Source organism: Ostrinia furnacalis, unplaced genomic scaffold, assembly GCF_004193835.3.
Source record: "Ostrinia furnacalis isolate ACB-3 unplaced genomic scaffold, ASM419383v2 OfSCF0704, whole genome shotgun sequence".
NCBI lineage: Eukaryota > Metazoa > Arthropoda > Insecta > Lepidoptera > Crambidae > Ostrinia > Ostrinia furnacalis.
The window spans coordinates 144,316-166,092 of NW_021130943.1; the positions used below are offsets into that span (position 1 = coordinate 144,316).

General features: G+C 38.2%; 3 protein-coding genes across 3 annotated transcripts; 2 read left to right on the forward strand and 1 right to left on the reverse strand.

The window, feature by feature from the left end:
* Positions 1-18: 18 nt before the first annotated feature.
* LOC114349707 (uncharacterized) lies at positions 19-4,560 on the reverse strand. Its single transcript, XM_028300176.1, has 5 exons — positions 4,346-4,560; positions 3,541-3,662; positions 2,902-3,081; positions 1,997-2,182; positions 19-924 (listed from the first exon to the last, which is right to left on the reverse strand). The coding sequence occupies exons 1-5, from the start codon at positions 4,510-4,512 to the stop codon at positions 731-733; spliced, it is 849 nt and encodes a 282-aa protein (XP_028155977.1). The 5' UTR covers positions 4,513-4,560; the 3' UTR covers positions 19-730.
* Positions 4,561-7,335: 2,775 nt separating this feature from the next.
* LOC114349714 (lipase 1-like) lies at positions 7,336-10,930 on the forward strand. Its single transcript, XM_028300185.1, has 5 exons — positions 7,336-7,530; positions 7,998-8,202; positions 9,290-9,660; positions 9,997-10,116; positions 10,476-10,930. Exons 1-5 carry the CDS (start codon positions 7,384-7,386, stop codon positions 10,860-10,862), a joined length of 1,230 nt encoding a protein of 409 aa, XP_028155986.1. The 5' UTR covers positions 7,336-7,383; the 3' UTR covers positions 10,863-10,930.
* A 3,936-nt stretch (positions 10,931-14,866) lies between these two features.
* Positions 14,867-21,308, forward strand: LOC114349713 (lipase 3-like). Its single transcript, XM_028300184.1, has 6 exons — positions 14,867-14,886; positions 18,967-19,135; positions 19,514-19,718; positions 20,083-20,450; positions 20,525-20,674; positions 20,870-21,308. Exons 2-6 carry the CDS (start codon positions 18,989-18,991, stop codon positions 21,260-21,262), a joined length of 1,263 nt encoding a protein of 420 aa, XP_028155985.1. The 5' UTR covers positions 14,867-14,886; positions 18,967-18,988; the 3' UTR covers positions 21,263-21,308.
* The last annotated feature ends 469 nt before the right edge of the window (positions 21,309-21,777 follow it).

The following is a 21,777-nucleotide window of genomic DNA, read 5'->3' on the forward strand; positions in this document are numbered from 1 at the left end:
ATTCTTATGTTTTTGGATTAGTTTGTATGTATTGTGCTATATTTTATGATTAATTTGTTATGTCACAGCTATGAATGATTTTTATTTCAATAGATGTTTATGCATTGTAATAGTTTGGCCAAAAATAAAGCTTATTTATTCAATAATATTTTTTATTGTATCATTATTCCATAACAATTAATTTATACACGAGCCAACTTACATACGTCGTTGGCTCTATAAATAGGTCACATAATAAGAAAGATTCCATTCCGAAAAAAATAATTATCCAGCACTTCTAAGAAGTAAATGGACAAGGAATCTAAACGGTCACTAGTGATGTCTCGTGGGCGTATTGTGAGTTTACATCAAACATTTTATAAAAAATTTAGTTCTTGAAAGTTTCCGCTAGGGGCGCTGTACAATCCGTCATACATTTAATTTTAATGTCATATTTTTACTCGCTCACTAGTGAGGCCTAAGATGTGCGCCGCGATAAGCGGTTATCACGGCATTTTATCGATTTTGCCCATACATTTTGACGTCGATAAAAGTTATCACGGCGCGCATCTTAGGCCTACTGATCTCTAGTAGTACGGTAGTACTGGCACCTGGGCATCTAGACAAAGTTACAGGACGTTGGTTTTCATTTCGAAAGCGAAGTATCTACAATATACCAAAAAAGTAAAGGAGTCGGAGTAAATCGATCTTGGAATTTTATCTGTCGCTTTGCACTCTGGCATATCTGTATTTAGCTCATAATCTCCTCCAAATTGACGTCATACACTCGACTGGCGACGCGTTTGCCGCCGCCCGCGTGTTTCTTTAGCGCGATCATGACGCGCTGGTCCGTCTTCCTCGAGGGACAGAAAGCTGTCAGTCTGGTCGGCACGTAGTTGCTGTTGAGTAACATGAGAGGCATCGCGATGGACATGCAGCCAGTGTCTGAAATAGAGAAAAATCAGTTGGGTTAAAATGCGCGCCATGATAAAATCTTACCGATGATCTTATCGCGTAAAATCGATAAAAGTTTATCGTGGTGCACATCCTAAGCTTAATATGGTCCGCTGGCCAGATTTCATCATGGCCAATGGATCTTGTAAAATTAAAGAGTCTCCGGCCCGTAAACGGCTTTCCAGCCATGAAAGGCTTCTATAGAAGGATTAGGTTGATATGCAGCCTCGATAAGGATTATAGAATAATAATGTTATTTTAGCGTAGTTCAGGTACCTATCTATAGCAGTTAGGTAGTGTGCTTGATATATTTCGCACTCGCTATTATTGTAAGGAATTTCGATCTATTAGCATTACTCGTACACACAATTACTGCATGGCAAGTATGCTTCTTATCTTCATATCATAAGTAAGCCTTTAAAGTAGCTTATTATAGAGGTATTTAAATAAATAAATCTGCAGTGGCACTTTTTGATCGGATCGAAAATTAAATCGAATCCGTTCACGGTGCGATGTAACTCCATACAAAAAACGCCGAAGCCGAAGCCTTTCGACATTAAAACTGACGTTTTGCCAATTGTCTAGGGGGCGCAGTGGGTCTAGACAAAGTGCAAATTATAATCGCAAACCAGTCGAAAAGTGGTCGAAAAGCCCCTTTTTTGTATGGAGTTTTGACGGATTCGATTCGATCAAAAAGTGCGTTTTGTCTAGGGGGCAGGTTTCTACTCAAATTGCAAATTATTATTGTCTTATAGATGACCCACGCTGAACTGTCCCACCAAACTCAATGACAGGGGGGCGCTACCATCGTTCAACTATATGGTTTCCAACATGACAAAAATCGGAACCAGCGATCCGGTATTGACGGTGGCGCCCCACTGTCAATGTCATGGGTAGGACAGTGGGTCTAGACAAAGTGCAAATTATAATCGCAAACCAGTCGAAAAGTGGTCGAAAAGCCCCTTTTTTGTATGGAGTTTTGACGGATTCGATTTTCGATTCGATCAAAAAGTGCGTTTTGTCTAGGGGGGCAGGTTTCTACTCAAATTGCAAATTGTCTTACCAGGCACTTTCCTTTTCATGTTGACGTTGTCTATCATGTATATGCCGCTTCTGCCCAGCAGATTGGTGATGGTCCTGGTGGTGAACTCCCTGGTCTGTTCGGACTCCAGGGTGGGAGCATCCGTGGCCACGCCCACCACATGGCTTAGGTTTGCAGCAATCCATTCTGCCAGTTCGTAGCTTAAACCTGGAAGGAAAAAAGTATCTTAAGAGCGTTTAATGGGATCATAGGAATTTTGAACAAATTAGAGTAGTAGTACCTTTTTGTCTCTTCAAGTTCAGATAAGTACTCGTACCTTCTTACGTGGACCTGTGTGTAATATTATCTACTGTCGCCAAGCTAGCGCTTACTAGGTGGTACTGGTGGAGTCCAGAGATTCTAATTTGCTTCAAGAAAACATAATGTCTGTGCAAAGTTGTATAATTATTGGGGCCCAATGGGCTGTTTCCGCTTTTCTCCCTTTTTTATAAATGCCTTTTCCCCCTTTTAATCGTGTACCCTACAAACAGTAGAGAACCCGCTTAGTTCACTGTGGATTGACTATCAATATCCGATTCTGCATCTTTCCTAAATCAGTGAAGATTGACCAACAATCTATACCAAAACGAGAGACCTACCTAATTCAGGTAAGATATAAAGGCCCGATTCTACCAAACTTTTATCCAAGAATACTAACTCCTGGTATAACTGGAACATTGACAGTTTCAGTATAGGAAATATCTATGTCAAAACTGACGATTTATTCTGATATTAGTATTTACTCTTGTTTGGTCGAATCCACCCTAAAGGTTCAGCCAAACTAACACGATCACACGCGATCAGTCGGCCTGCAGCGATGGCGATCAATGCATTTAAGTCTACTCGCGTTGGTTTGGCTGAACCTTAAGACAGGTAAGATTTAATACCTGGTATCTCACAGACGCAGCTCCTCCTCATATTCTGTTCCTCTTTCCACCCGAACTTGAACAGCAGCAGGGTTGGTTCCTTGGGGTCCGTCTTCAGCGCCATCCACTGCAGTGCCACATCCAGGGTTAGAACTAGTGATGGGTGCAGCCTGGTCAGTGAACTCACGTCGATGATCGATACTGGAATGACGATTGATTTCATATTATTATCAACGAGACTCTCGGTTAAGGTCAGGGGTGACAGGGTGGTCCATATGAAGTGCAAAAATGTGTTGAAATTATACTACCTACCTAGCTAATTATTATGGAATATTTGAGTGTTTCCCTCTGATAAAAGTTCTTGCACATTTATTTTTCTGATATTAATCTAAAGTAACGTAGTTAGTAAAGACTTTGGAATTCTATCGTTGAGATTGAAAACTACTCAATGAAAAGCACACATTCAAAAATTTAAATTTTATAGGCCCTTTTCTGGATTTCAGCTTTCAGCACGTCCCAAATATAAGTAGGTACTCGTTGTTTACCCTGCCACCACTTCGGGATCTTTTATTGGGCTGGTCCTGAGGTGTGCCAGAAGAAATTCTTGCTTAATACATAGGTAGGTAGGCTTAGAATCAAATAAAATTTTCATTAATTTACATCTCGTCAGAAGAAACTCCATTGGTATGATCGCGGGATGCATGGACCCCGGCGCCGAGTTGGCGAAGTCTAGGTGCATGGCTGTACCCAGGCCAGGGACGCCGCAGTTGATGCACATCTTCCTGAAAGAATAAGCCTTTGGTTACATCGAGAACTCTCATTAACATCGGGCATTTAGTTTCTAATGTAGGAGCACGACCCTCTCTAAGCTGGACAAAGAGCACGCAGAACATAAAAAGGTTAGAACGTGAACTGTATGCATAATTTTAAATTTTGTGGTTAAACACGCTTGCTGCTACATGGATCATCGGAGAATTCCACTCAAGATTAAGACTAGGCGCAGACCACCGATTTTTAGTTGGCCAATAGTTGGGCCCGATTTTAATTTGTATGAAGAATCGGCCAAATCAAATCGGCGTAATGTGCGCACTTCCATACATGCCCATACTGATCAACTGCCCGACTAAACTATCGACCGACGAAAAATCGAGATGGTCTGCACCTAGGCTAAAACTTACTACACCTACTTGCGAGATTTGTCCGAGTCGTTTAACATTAGCTACTAAACTACAAGTTTTCTTTTTAGAAGAGATAAAGAAGTTACTCTAAAATGGTCATAGCAAAACAACAACACACACAAATCCGCGCTACATCGGATAACAATGCACACGGGTAGAAAAAAACTGCAAGGCAGAACTTGTGGCAGAACCTTTGCCATACTTGACGGAAATGCCGCCGCGCCGTCACGATTTTGCAGAAAATAAATGATTTAGTAGGTAGGTAGGTACTTAAAATTTTTACTGACCAATGTTTCTCCACAGCCGTGTAATACGACGACAGATCCTTCCAAGTTGTAGCTTTGGTGAGATCCACAACATTGATCATCCCCATACTTTCGTCTGATTTCTGATCCAGAAGCACCTTCCCGAAGCACTGTTCAATTAGTACCACGTAAAATATTATTCTATACATAACAAATTTATTTATTTAACCCTTAATATAAGAATTTTCTTTCATTTCCTTGTGAACTAGATGAGGGTTGGGCCCAAACTAATTTGGTAGAGACAATAGGTTTTTCTTGTTTGTGTTTACCTTTGATTAGGTATCGTCATCAAGGCATTGTTATTTGTAGCGGTATTCATAATAAATATCACGCGGATGTTATTGTCTACATCCGTGAAATTATTGTTTTGCTAATAATTTAGGTAGGTATCTAAAAGTTATTAATTTCACATTGCCTGGTTGGTAGCGGCCTGTATCCAGCGCCTTCCTGTTACTTTTATGAGGCTGTGTCGATCCACCTTATGTGCACGTCCCACGCTGCGTTTTCCGGTACCTAAGTGGCCTGCCACCACTCCAGAACCTTGCTGCCCCATCGGCCGTCAGTTCTACGTACTAAGTATCGGCAACAGTGTTAACTGCCCATTGCCGGTCATGTCGTCTCGTTCTATCGCAAAGAATCACCATTTGATGAGCCGTGTGTATTGTGTGCCCTGCCCATTGCAGTTATTTATTAAGTATTGTTTTAGATCTTTGTTAAATATTGAAAGAAAGAAAAATGGTTTATTTGGTACGCGTTTAAATGGTTTATTTTGGTATTTGGTATTGCGTACTTTTGTTTGTTTTTTATTTCTAGTTGTAATTTATTTATTAATTACTTACGTTTTGCATTGTCATGTAGGTACTAAAAGATTACATAAGTCTAAAGCATTTATTCTTTATTTTGGCCTCCCACGTATTCATAATCCTGGTGTTAACTAGAATTAAACGTATCGAATAGTTTCGCTCATTAGATAGCAGTTCCTATAGTTAATCCATGGCTTAGCGACAGTAAAAATCCTACTGGGATTATTTACCTATGTTATCAACTTGTTTACGTAAAGTACAAAAGTACGTAACTAATGCGTAGGTTACCTGTGACGTCATGATGGAGAAAATGAACCGTTAAAATTAACTTTTCTATTTAAAACTATCCTTTTCCGGGACTCAAACTATCTCTATCACTTCAGTGGTTTAGGCGTGAAAGCGTGACAGACAGACAGACTGACAGACGGACAGACACACTGAGTTACTTTCGCATTTAAAAGATTTTTATTTGCGATGATAATTTTTCTGTGATCTTAGATTTCGGTACGCGTTGGATCTAATCCGCGTGCGTGTAAAATCACGTTGCTGGTTGCACGCAGGACAAAGATTTCGTATTGTGTGCCCGCAGCCATCCGCGTTCCGTGTGCGTGTAGCTCGCGTAATAGGAAAAACATGTATGAAATAATGAAATGCGGGTATCCCGCAAGCGGATTAAATCCGCACGCGTGCTGAAATCCGCATCACAAAAAAAGGCACTTCTACCTTAAGGATGCTTACTTAATGAAGTAAAAAAAACACACATGCCTACTTTACAGCTAGGTAGGAAATGTTTTTTTGGTCATTTTTCAGTCACACGTCTGTGCAAGTGTAACGTGGTGTAACTAACAATAATTTTGGAAGTAAGTACATAGTTCAATCATTCTTCAGTCGGTAGACAACTAAAGTTACATAAAGATTAGCTGTTGGTTCGTAGATCACCGCAGATCTGATGCATGTGGAGAATCCTACCTAGTTTATGCTGATATCAGTTACCCACCACCCAAACCCCCAATTTGGGTTCACTACACCCACTTCGAAACACGTTCATCGAATTACGATTCATCGATGACACCTCATACTTAGTACCTATTTTAGGAGTCTATTCATGGAAATTTAAGTTAATTGAAGAATTTGTTGATAAGATGATATAACTACATTCCGTTAAGGACCAAGTCTTCATGATTTAAATGCTAGCGATGTAGGATGTGAACTTAGGATTTGATAATTTAAAGTGATAATGATGAGTCGACAGCCGTTACACAACAGGGTTCTACGAACTACTGGATTCTGGAGTCCGACTCTAACACTATTATATTAGTTATCAAGGGGTTGCAAATACGAGATTATTAAAAATGTTTGGGATGCGTAACTGCCTAGCTCGCATAAATATTTATAACTATGTATATTTTAAAGCTTGTAAACCTTTGAAAAAGAGGCTGACAATAGTGACTGAGTTTCTTGCGCTGCTTCTTCTCAGCACTGGCCCATTTATTGTCCTGAAGCAGTGGTAGGGTTAATACTGGGACGTGTAAAAGTACTTTTTAAAGCCTATTTGCAGAAACAAATGAGTTTTATGAGTTTTTATACCTATAATAAAAACAAAAGGACACCTGACTATCGCAGTTTAGCACGCACAGGATCAGACGAGCTAGACTTTATTAATAGGATTAAGTTCTTTAGATTATAAATCACTAACTCACTTAGTGTAACATGTAGGAAAGTCTGGGCCTTTTGGCGTTAAAATTAAATTATCATTTAATTAACGATTAACTAATCCCGAATTAAGACAAGTTACACAAAACGTCGTTAACATGTCGTTACTGTTTGAAATTGCTTGCTAGAATAAGATTACTTTTTATTATTGAAATAAGATTTAACCTTAGGAAATCCGTACTTTAAAACCAATGCCTTATACAGGATATTACTATGAACCCCCATTTATTTTTAAGGAAATTTTCAATGTCTTAAACTAACTTCCCATCACTACATTCTTTAAGTTCTTTCTTGTAATTAGGTACCTACTTCAAAAGACAACGCAAAAGCTGAATTATCAATCTGAACATAACTTTTCACTTAATCCGTAAACGCCGCGGCTTAGTCAAAGACTTAATCAGAGATTACGCATTAACCATTATCGGTGCCACCCGTCCGTCTATCCTTACAAAAGTCGTCGATCCAACATGTCCGTAAACAGTGCTTGCAGAAACCCTGTGAAGCATGTTCCGTCTTGTAGTGCTAGTTGGGTGCGTGGGCCTGGCCCTTGGGGGAAGGTCCCCGAATGCCGATGTGGTCGAAAAACTGCTGAGGATGAACCCTCAAGGGAGGTACTCTAACAACCTCATAGAAGATTCTTTGCTGGATGTGGTGAGTTAAATATTTTTTCAACAAACTAGTCCATATTTTCAAACTTTTCTATTTTTTCCAGGCCTCCTCTGGTAGGTAGTCAGATAAATTTTGTTTCAGGTGTGTAATTCTCAGGATCATTCTTCGGATTTCAAAATGAAATAAAACCGTTAAAGGTTTCAATTTCAGCTACCTATTTGGTGAGGATACCTGCTGCTCTGGCTAGAATCAACCAGATCGTCTGAAATATGATCATGTGCATCAGAGGGCAAAAAGGCCAAGTCAAGCCTTTGATCTGATGAAGTTTAATAAACTCTTCATTTAGTTTTTCAGTTGCTTTGAAATCAACAAGTTTTTTTAAATTTCTCAGCCATATTACTAACCCAATCACGTTGATTCAAGCTTGCAATGCACCTAACCAAGAACTACCACTATTGTTGTAAATGTCCAAGATCAGTTCATTAAAGACTTGCTTCTGTACCTTTCAGCCGGACCTAGTAGCAAAGTATGGCTACCCTGTCGAAAGCCACGATGTGGTTACGCAGGACGGCTACGGGCTGACCATGCACCGTATCCCCCATGGCAGAGACAAGAACAACAAGCCTGACCCCAACAAACCAATCGTATTCTTGATGCACGGTCTCCTGTCTTCATCTGCTGACTTTCTGCTGTTGGGACCTGGTAGTGCCTTGGGTAAGTTTCACTTGAAAAAAAAAAAAGATGATGGCGAGCCTTTATGTATCAACGTGCCACTTTTCTAAAAAAATGTTTGAATCATGGGTTTGAATCAAATAACACTTCGTGCTATTAATGAGGGGTATTGTGCAAGAGGTGCCAGAGAGGTTACTCTACAGTGGCACTAACTGATGAGGGCAAATATGATAGCCCTTATTCAAAACACATTATTTACTATTTTATTTTTAAGTGAATTTTTTCATTGGTGACGTGCCCTGAATATTGTGGCACGTTTGGTTTCGCCATCTCTGACCGTCTAGCTAGGTATTGCTAAAAATATTTTAACTAGGTAGGTATGTCATCCACTTGTAAAATGCTGACTGTTATAATGAAACAACCCAGGAAATACGAGATGATTCATCACACCAAGCCTAAAAACCAAACATTGCTTATCATGTGCAAATAGACATCTTTATCGGGGTAAAGATTAACATTTTGACATTGAACAGGGACAATGAAAAGAAAGTCAAGGTTTCACTATATTTTATTGAGAGACACCTATGCTATACCCTTGTTAAAATGCCAATCATGTTTTAAAAATGCTCTATTATTTGCGACTATATTGGCAATGTAGAACTCTACATAGAAGGGTTACAGTTGTGGTTACAGTACACACTATGATGATGAGGCTCAGTTTAAAATGCTATTTACCGAACCCGAAATATTCCAATGATGTAATATTACCTACGAACAAAACATCCCTTTCATTGGATTCTTTCATCAAACCCCGTCTACTGCTGGACAATTAGTATATTATCTTAAACTACTTACACATTACTGTATCATTTAAATCAAAGCTAGACTAAAACGAATGTTGTGTTCAGCTACAATCGGAGTGCAAATTAATTGTTAATCTTTGTTCAATGTACTTTATTTTTAAGCCATGATTTGCAATCTGTTGCTGTACCTTAATAAATAAATAAATAAATATTATTATTTTTCTGGTTCCTTTATCTGTTCAATTTCAATTTCAATGTATTTATTCCAAAAACAAAATACATTGTATAGTTCATTGTCTTTAAAAATCTAACTCTCTTTTTTCCAGGCTACATCCTCGCTGAAGAAGGCTACGATGTCTGGATGGGGAACGCTCGTGGCAACTACTACTCCCGTCGCCACACTAGCATGAACCCTGACAGCAGGCTAAACCAGAACTTCTGGAGGTTCAGCTGGGATGAAATTGGCAACCACGACTTGCCTGCTTTCCTAGACTTTATTGAGAAACACACAGGACAGTCCAGACTCCATTACATCGGCCACTCCCAGGGTGGAACCGCGTTCCTGGTGCTGACCACTCTAAGGCCCCAATACAACAGCAAGTTCATTTCCTTCCAAGGATTGGCTCCAGCCTCGTTCTTTACTTACAATGAACACCCTACGTTTACCAGGCTAGCGCCGTTGGAAAGTGTTTTGGAGGTAGGTTGAGAAAATACATACCGATGCTCTTGCTTTTCTAATTTAGAACTATGCTATACTTAGCCTTATAGGATCCATTACGTGAGTTTATCAAAAGTTTTCGCTAGAATCTTGATATCCGTGTCAACAATGCCCCATACTAAAAAACACTTGGGTAATCTTGCAAATCAGTGAAGGTGACTAACATTGACACCTAATTTTCCATGACCCGATAATATTAGACTTAATTTTGTATTGAAATGATTCTCAGTTGGCGCGGTTACAGATCGTAAAGTGTAGACTGGATGTGTTAAAGCCAGAAAATTACAATAACAAGCATTTTTCTTCATATTCCAGACCGCCGCATTCGCCATGGGTCTGGGAGAGATCCTTGGTAGAAACTGGTGCGCTGACGGGTCTGGTGTTGATCAGCTATGTGACCTTACTCTGAACGAAGGCTCTTACTACGTCAACAGTGTAAGTATGAGGTTTATGTGACTGCAAAAACTATCGTTGCAAAAGGTTTTTAACAAGTGAAATTGCCAATGAGGAATACAAAAGCGAAAGACATTTTTAGTTAATGGCCAGTTTTGATGAGAGCCAAGATTATTTTCAGTGAGATGTTATAGGACTTAGGTAGGTATAGGTAATACGAGTATCCGTACATTACCTACTTGTCAAATTAATGTACTTGTCACAAACGCGATCTTATATCACATTTTACAATGTTTAGTATCGTACACGTTTAGTATTAGACTTATATGCAGTTGTTGTTGTTGTAAGCTATAGATGTGTGTTAAAAATATTCCATCTTCTATTCAGACTTTTTCTTTCAGAGCATGCTTCCCTTATTCGTCGCACACACTCCAGCCGGCGCTTCCATCCGCCAGGTCGCTCACTACGGCCAAAGCATCAGGTTCAACACCTTCCGCAGATTCAACCACAACGCTGTCACCAACTTGGCCACTTATGGCCGACTGACCCCTCCTTCCTACGACCTCTCCAGAGTCACAACTCCATCCTACATCCACTACGCTACCAATGACCTGCTGGTTCACCCCAAGGACGTTCATATCCTAGCATCGAAGCTGCCGAACCTGCAAGGCCTATATCTGGTCGACTCGAAGACGTTCGACCACGTCGACTTTATTTGGGCCACCAAAGCGCGCGTGCGAGTTTACAGTAGGTTGCTGGCCTCTATGAAGGCTGCTGAGAAGTTATAAATGTCTAATATATAATGGTGCTATGTAAATATATTTTCTTATTAGGAAATTAAAATTATATCATCAGATCTGTGTTTTTATGTATCTTGAAACCATGGATTCCCGATACGGCGGGCGAATGGTTCATAGACCAATCGTTTGTTGGTAAACCCTTTAGGCATTTAAAGATTGGATACAATTTCAATTTTTCAATTTTCAAAAAAATTCATGGATTCAGCATACTCTTTTCCTAGAAAATTGGATCTAGATTCAATTTAGCAAAGTTCAGTAATATTAGTCAAGTTAATGGCCGTAATATACGGTCCACGGCGTCAATGCGTGACAAAGTGACAATTGCATTTCTTGTGCATTACTTAAGTAAATTATCATTTATTGATATCTGTAGATAATCCCTAAAAAAGTTAAGCGACTGTATGAAAAACAAGAGATAGACCGAGTACAAAATAACAAGAAGCTACTATGGGAGACGATCAAAACAATAAGCGGTTCTAAACGTATTGCTGACCATTCATCGCTCCTCGTTTCTCCGCAGAATCCCCAGCAGAGCCTTGATATTGTCAACAATTTTTTCGTAAACGTCGGTAAAAAATACGCAGAGAAGATCGACACTAATGTTCCCCTAAATTACGATGATATCAACTCGATCCCTTCGCCTGTAGGCTCCTTTGTTNGCCCCCCCCACCAAGTCGAGCAAAAAAGCGGCACGGCCGCGGCCGTAGGGTAATTGCGCCGGTTTTCCGTCCAGCTCCTGTTATCGTCCATTTGACCGACTTGCCACAAACAAATACGGAAAATTAGAATACAAATCTAACTTTCCGTGCAAGTTTGGACTTGTTACAATCTATAATATCTAAGTAACAGTTCTGCCTGCATGAAAATGTAATTTGACAAGTAATAACTCCAAAAAAATTTACGGAAGTTGCTGCTGCACACAGGTGAATGGAAAACGTCGTCAAGTTAGAAAAAAAACGTGCCGGTAGGGAACTTTCATGGTATGTTCAATTACTGTTTTAGCTACTTTACGTAATGTTTTTGGCACGTATGTCTAGTTATTAGAATAATAAACACTATTTTAAGGGTTTATTAAAGTTTTTTTTTATATAAATCTTAGATAATTAAGTGGACTAATACTAGCATAACAATTTTGCAAGATTTTGGTTTTCGTCCACGTGGACGGAAACCCTGACACCTAGTTAATATTTTTAATAATCATTTTACTTCAATGGACCTACAAAATACAATGTTTTTTCTTCCAACATGATCTTTATTGCTATTACATCAAACATTTTAGTTTACGTCCACTTTTTAACAGTGATAAACCCATAAAAACCGTTAAAAAGATGTGGACGAAAACAAAAAACTGCTTTAAACGTTGTTGTGTTTTCGTCCATGACGTCATGAGCAAGCACTGGGGTGGACGAAAACCAAAATTAGCTATTCCTGTAGATTAGTTTTCGTCCATTTGTCCTTCGACCTATTGCAATATTTTCCTAAATTTAGGTAAGAAACTTATTTAAATCTTTTTGATATCATTTGAAAGCTAACAAAATTACCTTTCAAATGATATACCACAATCCATAGTTACTGTATTGTAGAATTGGTTTTAAGTTAATAATTCAAANATGATTTTAATATTATTATTATTATAATCCTAATCTTACACAGCTATTTGTAAAAAAGTCCCTTTGCCTTTATTTAAACAGCGATTAAAATGACAGCTTCTAAGTATAGTGACAAAGGCAACAAAGGATAATCATATCTGATAAGATATGATTTACAACTGTATAGCAGTTGTTGTTTTGAATTTGAAAAAGACAATTAAAATATTATGAGGATTAATAATCTATAAATAATTATAATTTTGTAAATCCAAGTGTCGTTAGCATGTGGTAAATCATTAAATACTTACCAATATTTTTTATGCATAAGAATTTAAAAACAACTACCTATTGGCGGTATTTTAGGTAAAATGATTATGAATTCAACACCTTTTAAAAAAATTCAATCGGATCAACCCTTTTGAAACATAAAAATTTCAATCGGGAGGACGAATTTAAATTGTCACCAGTGTGGAATCCGGTGATTAATAAATGCAAACCGCGAATTTTGCCGTCAAGTAAGTACGAATTCGGACGCTGTGAGTGTCGCGGTAACATCACTAGTCGTAGTGTAACAAATGACAATATGAGGGTAGTTGAAAATTTTCAAGCCCGCCCTAACGGACGACGGCGAGAGCCGCCAGTTTGTGACCACTACGGCTGCAGCATCGCAGCCGAAACGTCAAGCCGTGAGTAAGTACATAATGTAACTCATTAATAAACGTCGCGTTAAGACCCGTGTCTTACTATGTAAGTCCGTTTGAATTGAATGATTTCTATAATGAGATAAATTCCTCACAAGGAATTGATCGACGAATCTTGTCTTCGTCTTCTTAGTCGTTTCGCTCTTGGCAGAGCGGCGGTGGTTACCTTGTGGCGTTCACATCAGTGTAGTAGAGGCGGATACAGCTCTCCGCACGATCTCCCGCCATTTCTCCCTGTTGACCGACTGTATGGTGCCTCAGGTACGCGGTTTCCCACTGCCGATTTTACTTAATCAGTCCAGCACATAGGTGATGCCATGCAATCGGGTTTCTTCAACTTTTCCTTAACACTAGAGTGCTCGCGCCCCTAAATACTCCTAGAGTGCTCGCGCGGGTGACATATGTCCCCCATTATGATATGGGTTTATTTTTGCTAATCTTATTTAATACAAGTAAAACAATTTATAGTATTAAACATCAACTATATTTCTTACTAAATAATTTAAAAAAGTTTGAATTTCTTTCATGAACTCTTATTATAAACCAAAAGAAATACTTCAATATTTTTCAAATATCTTAGGGTCGAAGAGACCAAAGTAGTTTAAATAATCGTTTGACCCGTTATTTTGGCAAAAATATCACCTAATTAGAAAGTTAATCAATAATTTGATCTTATTCTGTGATATTTTGATCACAACTCGGGCACGATATGATTTGATGATCTGGACAAAAACGCCTATTCCACTTGTTACATTTGCTTACGAGTGCTTCGATTTCTTGCTCTTGTGCAAAAAACATATCGTCCTTTGCCACAATACTGGCAAGTTTTGTGCTAGTTGGTGTTCTCGCAAGCCCAGAAGAATAATGGTTTTTAATTTTATAGTCCTAGGTGAATTATTACTACATTGCATACAATCTAAAACATCTACTTTCTTGCATCAGTTTATGCTTATAAAACAATATAATTATTGTAAATGTTTAAAATTTTTTTAAAAATTATAACTTTAAGCTTACATGAAAGTAAACTTGATTTTAAACCGCGACGATAGAGGATCAAACAATTCCTCGAGTGCTCGCGCGGGGGACATGCGTCACCCAAACACTTTAAATGTTTTCTGCACTCACGTTGATGCGTCTAGCAAGATGGCGTTACTACTAAAATGTGCGTCAATACATGCTCGAAGAATACCTGAGAAGGCAGCACTGTAGCTCGATACCTTGAAAAAATATTTACAAATTTTACACCCTGGGTGAATATGTCACCCGTGCGAGCTCTCTAGTGTTAAACGACTAGTCTTTATGAAGTTGTCATCCCGCCTTGAGACTTGTCCAAGGTTCTGAATCATCTTGTAATTAAGCTTCATTTTCTCTACCAATACTTATTTATCAATTAATAATTGGAAAATGTCTTTCTTTGGCATTTTGTATTAAATGAGTATTTCTCAAAAAAAATGTACATTTTGAAAAAAAAAAGTGTGCTTTGAAACAGTTCAAAAGTTTTATATTTATAAATCATCACACAAAAAAAACACACACACAATTTTGAAGGATGACTATTAATCTTTAAGATAACGAAGAATTATAGCTATAATCCTACTTATTACCAAATATTTAGATATTTTAAAAATAGTCCTTTTTTACCTTTCATACAAAAACCTGTTTGCCACCCTAGCTTTTTCATGTATTTTTGTTTTATAAAATGCGATACGTTACTAAATTATTGTAAATTTATTTGTATTATCGTTCTACAGTAATCGCAGTTTCTGTATCAAATTGATTTTCTATGGGGTGTCATAATGAATTGACAATTTAAAGCAAAAAAACAAAATGAGTCGCTCTCATTTACTATTTCGTTATTTACTCTTTAGTTACGATTTATTTCTACTTTCCCATGGTTTCTGAACAATTCCGTATTTATTTTACACGGACAACAATAGCTGCACTCTGAATGGCTGTTGGCCTGACGTCTCCGCCATAACATCTATCGCGAAAATTAGTGAAAACGTGTGTGTTTTGTGGGATTACTTTTTCGTAACAGGCAGTAAAATCAGCGATTTTATATAGAACGGTAAGTCTTCATTTAACCATTTTTTGTAATACGTGTGGTACGAACATTTAGTAAGCTTTTATATTTGCTGTAACAAATTTTATCAAAAAAATACTTGTTTCTGATCTCATTTTGTCTAATATTTCGTTACGTTTTTTACGAATTTCGTTACGTTACGAAAAAGTACAACATAATGCTGAGTGTATACTGTTATTACCTGACTAAGCATAGTAATATTCACTACTTAATTTATTTCAAAAAATATAGAGCGTTAATAACAAAAGGATTGGATACTATCTGCTTTACAGAAGTGCCACCAGCAAAAAATTATCAAATCATTTAGATTACGTTTTTATGTGATTACTTCTTTTGTTTTTTTAGGAATGCCGCCAAAAACCAATGCCGAAAGGCAAAAAGCTTACAGAGAACGACTCAAAATGGATAAACATGATAATTTATTAAAATAACAAAAATAATTTTATTAAAATAGTATGAATGATTACTCCCTTATTTTATTTCTAACCCCTTAATATTACCCCGTATTTGGGTGCATACTTACAAATATTTCGAATTGAATAAATGAAGAGCATTCACAATATTTCGCCAATGTATAACAAGCCTTATGGCCTTACTATTTCGTTACTACCGTTTCGTTACGTACATTTTTTTTGAGAAATACTCAAATACAAAAAGTAAGTAGGTACTTATCACATTCGTGTTTCATATGTTTGTCTGCGTCTTGTATCTTATCTAATTCTTGTGCCTAAAGGTTTGAATATTTTGAACGTGACGTGGAACGATTAAGCTAAAAAGTCTACTTACATCAATGATGGGAAATAAAAATTAATAGGATGGCTAAAGAAAAACTAATTGACAGTTAAGAATAAGTAAAAACCTCATTGCATCTTGCGGGTGCATCCTTCATTCAAGTGTCGGGGAAGTCCAAGGCTTCGGCCAGGTACTCGTGACACCACCACGGGTCCCCTAGTAAGTTCGAGAGTCGTTGTAGCGTTGCACGCTGTTGCGAATATTTTTTCCACTGCCTTATAGGTTTGAAAGCATATGGACTCGAATGACGCGCGAATGACGCTGTTTCGGTTTTGTGGGTAGGTACCTAATTATTATACCCCGTACTTTTCATTGTTAGGGCGCTGAGAAGCCCACATACCATTCTGCCCCCAGCATTGGTGATGACCCATTTCGTCTAACCTCATTAACACCTGTGTAGCCAAGATCTACATATTGACGATCAGTAAAGGCCACGGAAATAGTTAATCGGTTGTCGTCATTAATACTTTTAATCAACTATTTCTTTCATAATGAACTTAAAAACTGAAACATAGAGGTATTTAATAAGTGCCCTTGTCTGTTATTGTAGGATGTTTGTTAATTGTAATCCGTTGTTTATCTTATGCATGTTAGTATTTTAGATATCACAAATCAAGATTTCATACATTTCTTTAATGTTTAACATTATCTGATTGTGTTAATGACTGATAAACTGTGACGTAGAATCTAGTAGTAGGTAGGTACTATTATTATTGTCACAAGTAAAATAACATATTAGACTCATGTATGGCATTTTTTCGGGAATAGTCCCACCTCTCTTACCCACCGCTGCAACTCCTGTGTAGCCAGGATCTACAAATAATATAATCATTTATTTGCAAGAACATGGTTGCAGATGGGTGTTAATTTAATAAATTCCAGCATATTCTGTCGCATGCGACGTGCAAAAGTTCTTGTTCTTAAAGTTATGTTAATTATTATTGCTACATTTAGTTTCAGACTTTACATATTTTTACAACTCAAAATGACTCAAAATCTTATTTTACTCGTAGTTGTTTTTCATACCATGACAGTAACAATACAAAAAATAAATGTCAGGAAACAAAATCTGAATTGAAAATGTCAAAAGAAATTTAAATTAATTGTATAAATGTCAAATTAAGTTACATTACCGATGTCACATCATTCTATCATTTTGACCGCCAATAAAACCCAACCAGTGAAAGTCAAGTTCATCCCGGGGGAAAGTTAAACTGTCATTGGACCCGCAACGAAATTAATCAGAAGAACATAGGAGGAGGTCAAAGTTAAGGTTCGACTTCCCTCCGTTGCAAAGCGGATGACAGCTGGTGCGAAAAAAGGTTTAGTAACCTTTATGAAAAGATATGCACCACAGACAATAAACATCGTGTATGGGATGGTTCTAATGAGTTAATCTACTGTATTGCAAAAATCGCACTATTTCCTGATTTCCGCCCTTCTACATCTCTACCACACTCTAGTCACCTTGTTATTTTACCCAAATGTCTGAGTAAACTAGCTGGTCAGTTCAGCTTTTCAGTTCACTGTAGGTACAAATACTGTCGAATACCTATTTGTTAGTATGAAAAGCGTTAATATTTAGTATTTACTCGAGCCACTGTAAGTACCTTAATATTGACGGGTTTGATTTCTCGTATAATATTCATTTACGTTTTTGAGACGCCATAGGTTTTTACGAGAAATGAGGAGAGTGAAAACCAATGTAACCCGTGGAATTGCCAAACTTAAGTGACTATGGGGGAGACACATATCTCATAGAGCTGATGACCGCTGAGGCTGTATTTATAATAGCAAATTCTCAGTTGTCTTAATCAACAGTCTGATCATTGCCATTGAATCATCATCATTTCAGCCATAGGACGTCCACTGCTGAGTATAGGCCTCCCCCAATGCTTTCCATGTTGATCGATTGGTAGCGGCCTGCGTCCAGCGCTTCCCTGTTACTTTTATGCCATTGGATCAGTGGAGATTTATTCATTCTTATTGTTTTCAGCTGCTACTACTTACTCTAGAAAAAATGCCTACCAAAAATCTTATCAACAATTTGTACCTATTTACCTATAATCGCAATAACATAAACACATCTCTGATTTAATCACTGGCTAATTATTGTTGTAATTTAAGGACGGTTTAACTAAATTACGTAATTTAATGTTAATTTAAATTGAGCGTTAAAAATTATATGACAATTTTGTAAGTCTAAACTTAAATAAAGAGTCACGTTTAGAATGCATGGAAAACAACATTCAAAGCTTGGTAAGTGTAAGAGTAATAATTTTTTTACAAATATTTATAGCATTATTTAATTAAAAGAACATTAGTTATTTCATTGCTTTAAAACTTATAGTCACGTACGAGTAAACCATGGTAAGCTGAGTAGAATTGTGTTACTTTGATGTTAATTTAACTAAGACTTATTCTTATCGGTAACATTTTGCATTGATTAATTTTGTGCATAAATATTGGTGAACAGGTCTGTACTAGGTAGCTACAATAAAACCGTGGACTGTATGTACTATATCATTCTATTTCGCTTTGAAACTAGTTCTACTACATTGTTCTACTTTGATAGACCTAGACAGACACATAATTTTGGGCTCCTCTTGACCCACGGAAATGGAAAAAATCAAATTGAACCGCGTGTTAATCGACCCTCAGTGCCATCTAGTATCACTTTGTAACAACTAAAACCCAACATAAACAACAGTACTATCTTTTGATACTAGATGTCACTTTATACACATATGTGACTTCAACAATTGGGAATGTTCTTTCCTTATCAAAGGCTAGAATAACCACGCTGTGAATGATAAAAAAAATGATTTAACAGTTTGTCAAAGTAGCGCAACGTTTATCGGTTCAACCGACCCTAGATCAAGTAATCGGATCCTTTTTAAAGCCCCCTGTGGTTGCTTCTCAAACAGTACGTGCTGGAAAGCTTAAGCAATGTTACGTCTATTGCTGCTGGTGGGCTCAATGGCCGCCGCGCTTGCGGGTCGATCTCCGCATGCGGATTTCATAGACCAGCTGGTGGCTTCTGCACCATCTGCCAGATACTCCAATAACATCATTGAGGATGCACTTCTGGATGTGGTGAGTACACTTTAAAGCGAAGGTCTCTAAGATTCTTGGGCTCATGGACCACTCGTTAGGCTTGTTTTGAATTAGGTAAATACACAGACATTACTAATTGCTTATGATTAGGCTAACCCGCTGCCTACAAGATAATTATGTAATATACAAACTGAATACAACTGAAAAACTGAAACTACACTTTACTGGGAAGAAAGACACCGGTTCCTGAAATACAGTTTTCACTAGTTTAGGAGTCGGTTTCAATATAAAATTTTACAGTGTGTTTACATAAATTAAGATATTTCTATGATTAAAGCATACATTTTTCTACGAAAACTTTATCTGGAAGTTCAGCATTCAGTTTTGTGTAGATTTGTAATGCGAATTTGTTTTCAGCCTGGTCTAGTAGCCAAATATGGCTACCCCATCGAGTCCCATGAGGTGACAACCTCTGATGGCTACATCCTCACGATGCACCGCATCCCTCACGGACGAGACCAGAACAACAGACCAGATCCCAACAAACCGGTGGTCTTCCTTATGCATGGTATGCTGTCATCCTCCGCCGACTACTTAGTCCTTGGCCCTGGAAATGCTTTGGGTAAGTCTATTTGTCTGCATCTTGTAGAATCTTAACCAACGCATCGTGTAGAAGTTGATGCTCTACAAATATAGGTTATGCCTTATTGCGTTTCTTGTAAATTCAAAATTCACTGCTGACGTTTAATCTTGATGACATCAATGCTGATAGGCTACTACAAACACCTGTTTACGACAACTAGCTATCGCTTCTTCAGATCTTTTAATTTCAATTTTTAAATGGTATCATTCTGTATCATTCTTCGTGATTATTCTAGAATGACAATAATATGACTTAAAAATTATCGATTATGATCCCAAAAAAAAGCTGTTCATGTTGTTTTTTATTCTAAAAACTGCATTTGTTATTTTATCTCATTTTACAGGTTACGTCCTCGCCGAAGAGGGATACGATGTTTGGCTAGGAAATGCCCGCGGCAACTTCTACTCCCGTCGCCACACCAACCTCAACCCTGACAGCTGGATGAACCCGGCCTTCTGGAGATTCAGCTGGGATGAGATTGGCAACCACGACTTACCCGCCTTCTTGGATTACATTGAGAGGCACACTGGCCAGAAGAAACTCCACTACATCGGCCACTCGCAAGGAGGAACTTCATTCCTTGTCCTGAACTCTCTGCGTCCAGAATATAATGCCAAGTTCATTTCCTTCCACGGAATGGCTCCCGCTGCGTTCTTCAAACATAACACTCATATGATCACATCCCTTGCGCCGCATATTGACCTCATTGAGGTGAGATCTTCCTATGACGAGATGTAGAATGGTAACTCTTTGAACAGTAGATTAAATTCAATCTGCATTTTCAGCCTGCTGCTTTCGCCATAGGCCGAGCTGAAGTCTTTGGTAACCGAGAATTCATAGAGTGGTTCAATATGAATATGTGCGCCGAGTCATCTATTTTCGCGCCTGTCTGCTCTGCCATATGGGTTAGCACTACTTCGGACTACTTCAATACGGTACGTTTCATTCCTAAATGTTTCAAAATCTCTCAATTATCTAAAATTATAGTGTACCATAACATTATTAACTCCTAAAGTAGCTAATTTCTTAAGTTTATTTATGGTTTATGCCCATCCTATTGGGACTTCAAACTGATTTGGTATTTTTCATTAAAGTGACACTTTACTAATGCTTTTTCCATTTTTCTTCAGACCATGATCCCGTTGTTCCTTGGACACTCTCCAGCCGGCTCCTCGATCCGTCAACTCAGTCACTACGCCCAGAGCATCAACCACCACACCTTCAGGCGTTTCGACCACAACCCTGTGACCAACCTCATCACCTACGGACGCAGGACTCCTCCAGACTACGACCTTAGCAAGGTCACAGCTCCGGCGTACATCCACTACGCTGTAAACGACCTGATGACCAACTTCAGAGACGTCGAAATCTTGATCGAAAAGCTACCCAACGTTAAAGTAGCACACTTAGTGGATTCCCCAGTGTTTGACCACTTGGACTTCGTTTGGGGTTCTGGGGTTAAGGCCCGTCTGTATGACAAGATGATTGGGCTCATGAAGGAGGCAGAAAGAAACGCTTTGTAAATAATAATAAATATTTCGGAAAAATAAATTTGTTATTTATAAAATACCTACTGTGTTTTTATAATACTAGTACCTAACCTTTATAATGTTTTGGGTGTTCAATTATATGATCAAGTATTTCCTTTCCACTAGTTCTACGATAGTAAACTATCGCCCGCATTCACAAACGATGCTTGCTTAAGTGAAGCAGCAAATCGAACGCACAGCGTTGAATAGAGCTCTGTGATTGGTTCGTGTGTCTCCATGTGCGTCCACGCGCACTGTGAGACCTCATAATAATGTTTGTGAATACGGGCGTCTGTGACGTGCACATTTATCAACACAATAAAGCTAGTCTTATTAGATAACTAGCTTTCCGCCCGCGGCTTCGCCCGCGTGGTATTTAGTCTGTCACAGAAAAACATTATCGAGCGCGTCCCTGTTTCAAAAACCGGGATAAAAACTATTCTATGTCCTTTCCCGGGACTCAAACTATCTCTATACCTCATCAAAATCGGTTCAGTGGTTTAGGCGTG